General features: G+C 37.6%; 1 protein-coding gene across 1 annotated transcript; it reads left to right on the forward strand.

Moving 5' to 3' along the window:
* Nucleotides 1-5,900: 5,900 nt before the first annotated feature.
* LOC123246056 (olfactory receptor 6N2) lies at nucleotides 5,901-6,854 on the forward strand. The gene has a single exon (XM_044675006.1). It carries the CDS (start codon nucleotides 5,901-5,903, stop codon nucleotides 6,852-6,854), a length of 954 nt encoding a protein of 317 aa, XP_044530941.1.
* The last annotated feature ends 1,551 nt before the right edge of the window (nucleotides 6,855-8,405 follow it).

The raw sequence follows: 8,405 nt of genomic DNA on the forward strand, positions 1-8,405 counted from the left end.
TGCTCTTGAGCATCTTACACATGGGAGAAGACAACACCCAAAAGGAAACTAGAAAGAGTATGGGAGTAGGGTGAGGGGGGAGACCAGGGTGGGATCTTGTTCCATGGAGTTGAAACTAAGACAGAACTGCAGATGAAAAGTGCAGTGAGTGATAGTTCATTTTCTATCTTTTATAAAGGATGGTTTTGGGAGGAGTTTGATACTCTACTCTCTGATCAGAGGATCAAAGGGAAAAGGAGGCTAAAGAAAGTAGTATCAATCAAGGCTGGAATTAAGTTTGCTTTTGAGATGAAAAGAGATGAGCTTAATTTGGGAGGGTTATCTTGCTCCCTGGAGTCAAAAGTAGGCAGAATTGCAGAAGTGTAATTATTGGAGTAATTATGTTTGTGAAAGTGTATGTGAGAAGTTGTAGTTGTGATGTGTCCTTCTTAAAGTGGTGACAAGACAAGGATGGAATTTTCATTTGTGCTTCAGATTGTGATAACTACTGTTCCATGGCCCTTAGGAGCTTTATACTTTCCACATCACTTTTATAGAATCAATCACACTGGCTCATATTCATGACAATAATGGGAAGTTTTCTTGTCAGGTGTGAATGATCCCCATTTGGGTGATATTACAAATGACTTGATGCAAATCACAAAGAATCAGAGCTTGAGCCCACCCTAAGGCTCAGATTGTAGAGAGTTCACAAAACCTTGGAGTTGGACTGGACTGTAGAGATCTTGAAGTTGATATCTTTAATTTTTTAGTAAAATAATCTTAGTCATGAGAGATGTAGTGATTCATTGAAATTTTTACAAAATCATCAAAACCACCATTTTTTATTCAACTAGGGGCAGCCATGTAGTGCAGTGACTAGATCAATGGGCCTAGAGTCAGGAAGACCTGAATTCAAACACTATCTCAGAAAATAGCTGTGTGACTCTTTGCAAGTCACCTAACCTCTGTCTAGTTCAGTTTCCTCATTTGTAAAATGAGGATATGAATAGCAACCATCTTCCAGGGTTGTTAAATGAGACACCCAGAAGGCATATAATTAATGCTTGAAAAACATTTAGTCATCTGTTCAACAAACATTTGACAAGCACTGACTACATGGTAGACACTGGGTTGAGCACTGGGGATTCGTTGGCAAAAATGAAATAGACTTTGGCCTCAGGGAATTTATATTCTACTTAAGGAAAAATTTAATACACACATATAATATATGTATGTTTTGTGTGTATACATATATACATGCATTATATATTCAAAAATAGATACAAAATTATTTGAGTAGGCATGGGAATCAACTCACAACAACTAAAGGAATCAAGAAAACGTCTCTTGTAAAAGGTGAAAATTGACCTGAGACTTAAAGAAAACTATTTTTGAAAGAGCAGAAGTAAAGAAGGAGAAGGATATAGGCATTGGGGATAGCCTGTACAAAATCATGAAGGTGGAAAATGAGATATTGAGCCATAAATAGGAGAGTTTGGCTAGAAAAAGAGTGATGGAGAGGATTAATATGTAATCAACTCAGAAGCCAGTTTAATCTTCATTCTGGGCATAGCCTCAGGTACTATCTAAAATGTATGTTCAAAACAGAGACCCCAACATGTCCATTTTTAAACTCCCATTTTCTGCCTCCTTCTTTCATTCAAATCCAATTTGTTGCCATCATACCTCTGAGAATGCAAAACCTTTTTAACTCTTTTGCCTAAAAGCTCAGTTGATATTGTGACTGATTGTGGGCTGTTTTATAGGATTTCTTACTCCTGGGTTCCATGGGGAGGGATTATAAATATTGCTTACCAGCCTCCATATTCATATAACTACCATAGTCTGTCAACTCCAAATTATTCATACCAGTGAGGAGAAAAGAGGTGTGGATCCAAAGGGGTGAATAATTTAAAAATCATCTGATGTTAGAGCTAGAAGGGAATCTAGAAATCATTTACTGCAACCTCAAATTAAACTTTAAATCGAAAAAGTTTCACAGGTTCAAATGAGACATATGCCTTTCAGTTTCCAAGGACTGTAAGTTTGATATAACTTAAAAGTATGATTTGGCAACAACAACAAAATCTAATGAGATCTTGAGCTGATTTAATAGAGTTGTAATGTCCATAGTCAGGATAGGGGATACTCCCTCCATGTCAGAGGTTCTTAACTTTTTTGTGCTAGGGAGTCCTTTGTCAGTCTGGTGAAGATCCTTTCTCAGAATAATGTTCTAAGTAAGTGAATAAAATATTAAATTCCAGTTAGAGGTTGTTGAAAATGAAGATTTATTTCCCCTATCCAAGTCCATTGATCCTTTGAAATAAACCTACAGGCTCCTTTGGGATCCATGGACTACACTTTAAGAACCCTTGTCCTATCCCTGTCCCTAGATCTGGATATCTCATAGATGCTTGAGAGACATTGGCAACCTGAAGAAGAGATCATCAAGATGGGTAATGCATTCAACACTATGATATTTAAGGATTATTTGAAGGAATGGGGCATATATAATCATTTAGTTACTTAAACTATCCTAGAATAGAGAACGAAAGCACTAAAAACATTCCCATGAGAAAAAGAGATTAGATTTGATTTACTAGACTTCAAAGGTCAGAAATATGACCAGTGGGTGGAAGTTATAGTAAGGCAGATTTCTCTGTAATAAAAGGAAGATCTTCTAAAAAGCAGAGAAATAGTATTATTCTAGGAGATGCTAAGATCACCATCATTAGAGTTCTTCTTGGTCATAACTTGATTTTGGACAGATAATCACTCAACCTCATTTTTGTAATCTATGTTTTAGGGGAGACATTGACAAGCAAAAATACATGCTGATGAGGAAAAGAAGGATGGCAATGGGACTGTAGATGAAGTAGATGAGGTGACCTCTGAGGTCCTTTCTAAATCCCTGAGATTTTGTCAATAATGTTGACCCACTTAATTTTGAAAGGCTTGCCAAAGGCTGAGGCAGAGGCTGGTTATAACCAGCCTAAGATAGAAATGTGTTTTCCACATCTTGACAGTCAACCAAAAAGCAAATTGTGAGTTTATCTGGAATGGTGAATAGGGGAGGGAGATAGGAACTGGGGTGAGATTTGGCTCATTCAGTTGCTCTGCCAAAGGGATCAGAATCTTGTCTGTGTTTGCTTCTGGCAAGAACCAGTTACTTCCTAAAGTAGCAGAAAATGAGCTCCTCTTCTTTTCCAAATGTAGGAGTATTTGGCTTTACTGGAGAACTTAGTAGCAGAGTACTTAAACACATAAATTCTTTCAAATGAATTTGGCATACACATAAAACATGAAAAAACCCAAATGAATAATAAACAAACAAAAATATCTGAACTCCAAAAGTTGAATTTAGTGAAACAACATTTGGTATTGGTAGATTTTTAATTTCCATTTGTTTTTGTCCCCAACAGGTGTCAACTAAGTGTGATAGAAAATTTCACTTCCTGAATGGTTCTCTTGAAATCATGCGTTGATTCTTTCATTTGATAAATATTAAATGGGTATTTTTGAATAATCAGAAAGTATTAAGTACTTACTATGTGCCCAATATTGTGACATGGAGGAGGAGGAAATGCAAAGTTAGGTACTAATTGATTCCTGTACTCATGGAGACTTTTCGATTTTATATTGTGGTATAATCTTAGAGGCAAATGGAATAGAGTAGTTTGAAGTAATAATCAGCCAGTCTTCCCCTATCCCTTCTTCTTTCTTTTAGACTCTTACTTTCTGTTGTAGAACCAATACTAGATATTGGTTCTAATGCAGAAGAGCATTAAGCTGGGGTTAAGTGACTTGCCCTGGAAGTGTCTGAGATCAGATTTGAACCCAGACCTCCTATATCCAGGCATGCATCTCTATCCACTGAGCCATTTATTTTATTTTAATAATTACTTTTAAACCCTTATTTTCTATCTTCTTATCAATTCCAAGACAAGAGTGGCAAGGGCTAGGAAATCATGGGTAAGAGATTTGGGTGGGCCTGGGTCACCCTTCAAGGAAGTGTCTAAGGCCAGACTTGAACCCAGCTCCTTCTGACTCCAATTCTATCTATTGTGCTACCTAGCTGACCCTCAGCCTCGTTTTTGTACACTATATTTTAGGAAAGACATTGAGAAATGGAAAACATCCTGAAGAAAAGAAGAATGGTGAGAACCCAGTAGATTATTTCATATAGGGATGGTTAAAAAAAACTGGGCATAATTAGACTAACTAACCTAGCCCGGACTAGTCTTGGAGAAAACTTTAGGAGCAGATCAGGGGAAAGCTAATAACTACTTTTGGTTATTTAAAAAATTGTTGTGTGTTTACGGAATCTAGAATTGTTGCAGAGATCAGAACAAGGAGTAAAGTGTAGAAGTAGAGATGCAGATTAACACTCAATATAAGACAAAACTTCCTAAAAGTTAGAACTGTCAAAAAAAATGAAATGGACCACCTCAGGAGGTTGTAGTTTCATCATCAAGAAAGGGTGTTTGAGGGGAAGCCTGACGAATATTTTTCCATGAGAATATAAAGGGGAATTCTGTTCAGGTAAGAGTTGAACTAAATGACCTTTGAAAGCTTTTCTAACTCAGATTCTATGATTTTGATGTATACTTCCTTGGAAGGAAGCTCATTGTCTCATAATTTCATTGCTTGGAAAATATGAATTGTTATACTATTGCAATCACTTTCACACTTAAATTTATAACCTGGAAAAGAAATGAATAAGATGCCTTCAAGGATTTAAGGAAACCTGCTTTATTGTGCCTTTTGTCCATTGGTTCAAGCTCCATCCTGTTAATTTCCTCTTGTTGACCTCAGTCCATTAACATCTTTCTAAATCCTGATAGCATTGTAATGCATACCCACAGCCTTGTGACAAAGGCAATTGTATCTGCATAATTAGGATGTTTGTACAATTAGAGGGGAACAGAAATGCTGGCATCCCCAAATAACGTGTTTCTTCATAGAATCTGAAAGTTGTAAGTCAATATCACCTACTTCCACACTATAAGAACTATTTCTAAAATATGGTAAGTCACTTCTCTCTGAAGAGCTCCCCAGAAAGGGAAGGTAGCCTATTTAATTTGTACAGATTGAATTGCTGAGAATTTTTTTTTGCCTTAGGCAGAGCCAAAATCTACCTCTGTGCAATTTCTCTGCATTAGTACTAGTTCTGCCCAAGGCCAACCAGAATAAGTCTAAATCCTTGTCATGTGATAAAGTTTGAAGTATTTTAAGACACTGGTCATATTTCTTCTAAATCTTATATTCTTCAGGCTAAACATAGACTTGAATAAATATGGTGTGAGCTGGCATTACCATCATTCCAAGCATTTCCCTTCCAATAAAGGAGCCATGCAGGGATGATCTGGAAAAAGATTCAGAAAAATGTCTAACTTCTCTAGCCTATGTGGCTTCCTGGTTCAACTCCTATCTATCTCTCCCTTTCCTGTCTTTATTCTCCCCTTCTCCATTTATCCTCAGAAGAATGACTACCTTAAATTCAAGCTTTTCTTGGGCAAGGATGGAAACATTATAAGTAAAAGTGAATTAATTTTAAGTTCTCCTTGATAGAACTCAAACTACATGGAAAGTTAGGTTAAACATGAAATAAAAGTGATAAATTAATAGAATGTCAAAGAAAGGGTTCATTGATCACAATAGGTATTAATTAAAAATGGAACTTGGAGGAATTATTTTTGTACAGTAGTAGAGTTTGGATCATTCATCCAAGGGAACAATTACAATTTTGTGTTAAGACAAACTAGGTTTATGAGGTCATAACTGGGGAAGGCCATTGAATAATTTGATAATTAGAAGGAGGAACACTCATGAAAGATTTCCTGAAGGAGAGTTTGCTTGGCACGGTCAACTCAAGATTTTCCTCATTCATTCTTATTATTACAGGATTCTATCTCTCCATGGAACAGTACAACCATACAACAGTAACTGAGTTTGTTCTCCTTGGTTTCCCCAATGTGGATGACATCCAGGTTTGGCTCTTTACATTGTTGTTGCTGGCCTATCTCTTCACTATTTTTGGCAACTTGCTCATTTTCTTGGTCATCCGACTTGATTCTGCCCTCCACACACCAATGTATCACTTTGTCAGTGTCCTTTCCTTCTTAGAGCTATGGTACACAGCCACTACCATACCAAAGATGCTGGCCAACCTACTTAGTGAGACAAAGACAATTTCCTTTGCAGGGTGCCTTTTGCAGACTTACTTCTTCCATTCCCTAGGGGCTTCTGAGTGCTACCTCCTCACGGCCATGGCCTATGACAGGTATCTGGCCATCTGCAGGCCTCTTCATTATCCAGCAATCATGACCCCAGCACTCTGTGCCAAGATGGCGGCAAGTTGTTGGACTTGTGGCTTCCTATGTCCCATTTCTGAAGTCATTCTGGTCTCTAGGCTCCCATTCTGTGGCTACAATGAGATTCCACACATCTTCTGTGACTTTCCACCCCTGTTGAGTCTGGCTTGCAAGGACACGTCCACCAATGTCTTGGTGGACTTTGCCATTAATACCTTTATCATCATTATCACCTTTCTTTTCATCATGGCATCCTATGGGCGGATCATTGGGGCTGTCCTGAAGATCAAGACTGCATCAGGGCGGAAGAAGGCCTTCTCTACCTGTGCCTCCCACCTCTTAGTAGTTCTCATTTTTTTTGGCAGCATCATCTTTATGTATGTACGATTGAAGAAAAGTTACTCACTGACCCTTGACCGGACCCTGGCTGTTGTCTACTCTGTGCTCACACCATTGTTCAATCCTATCATTTATAGCCTACGCAACAAAGAGATCATGAAAGCCATTAAGAGGACCATCCTCCGACAGGGGGAGCTGGTCAACCCTGCCCACCCCTAGTTTCCATTACTCATCTCATTTTGTCCTTGTAAATAGATCATGCCCTTTCTAGCCCCACTTATTGATGACTTAATCCAAATTCTACCCACTAAAGATCTAACATGGACCACACCTAGTATTCTAAGTCTAAGGTTTACAACATGTACACCCTAACTTCAAAGTGCACCTTAGTACATGAACTAGTACATGAATTAGACAAACCACCTGAAATTTTGGCCATGTGGCAAACTGTTAAATGGTGTTTATGTCAGTTGGAAAAGTACATTCTCTTTCATGAAATAGATGAAATAGAAATTTAGGTGGCCAGAAATATGAATTTCTCATCCTACGATCCATGATTGAAGACCTTGTTTTTTTTCTGCCCTATCCTCACTCACTACCAGCACAGCCTATAATTGATGTTTCTTTGTCCCACTCCTCTTTCCTCTGCCTTCTCACACTACCTCCACTGCATAGGATGATGTGGATTCAATTCTAGAATTGAATTCCTCTGACTTCTGCAACCCAACACTGGTGATATATCCTAAATCAACTAGAAAAATAGAATATTCTTTCCCTTTGATTCACATATCACCTCTAAGATTTCTGAAATTTCTGGTTATTCCAGGGACCATTTAAAATGGTCAAATAAAAGTGAAGATTTGAGGAAATTGTGCCATTTTTTCCTCTTTTTCCATCTTCATTATTCCTCTATTTCCCTGGTTCTTGCCAATTTTCTCTTTTATCTTTCTCTCTTTTATGACCTTTCTGTCTTCAACTATGTTTTTGGCAATAACAGTATTTCTTTTTATTTTTTAAATTTCTGTCCTGGAACCAGACAAGGGGAACATCCTATGCTCCTATGTATGTACAGCCCCTGAAACTGATGTACTACAAGAAAATCTTTCAAGGTGGTTCTGGGGCATTGGCACAATTTGGTTCTTAGTTCTTTTGATGACTTGTGGAAAGATCATATTGAATCATAGGGCCTCAATTTTCTCTTCTGTAGTTGAGCATAAAGTGGCACTCTGACTTTTTCTGTGTGAAAAGTGATATTTTTATCCCTCATTTACTTTGGGAAATTACTGAATTAGAAATGCCATGCAGCTTTATTTTAACAAACCTACAAGGCTTTGTAAGGGAACCCCTAGATTATGACACAGTCACTAAAGAAAAATTATATTATTATGAAACACTGTAGTGAGCATCACATGTGGTTAGGGGATGGTGGTATGTAGCTGAGAATCACACATAGGTTTCTGGGAAAGAAGTAAGGCATCTGGCAGAAGCTTGAAATAAAAAAGTCACAAGCTGTAGCTCTTCAGGCCAAAGATGGCTGCTAATATAAACAATCAGATTGGGACAGAGATGGTATAGCTTAACAATTGCTCTAAATCTCTGGCCAACTAAGGAGCAAATGGTATGGGAACTGTAACATTTTTTGATAACTTTCAAGGGATCTCAATTTGTGTGTCATTTTTGTATATTCGATTTAGTCTAATAAATATTTATTAAGAACATTTTGCATGCAGAACATTCATTTCTGGAAATACTTGCTTAGTTTGGCATGGG

Source organism: Gracilinanus agilis, chromosome 4, assembly GCF_016433145.1.
Source record: "Gracilinanus agilis isolate LMUSP501 chromosome 4, AgileGrace, whole genome shotgun sequence".
In the NCBI taxonomy this organism is placed as follows: Eukaryota; Metazoa; Chordata; class Mammalia; order Didelphimorphia; family Didelphidae; genus Gracilinanus; species Gracilinanus agilis.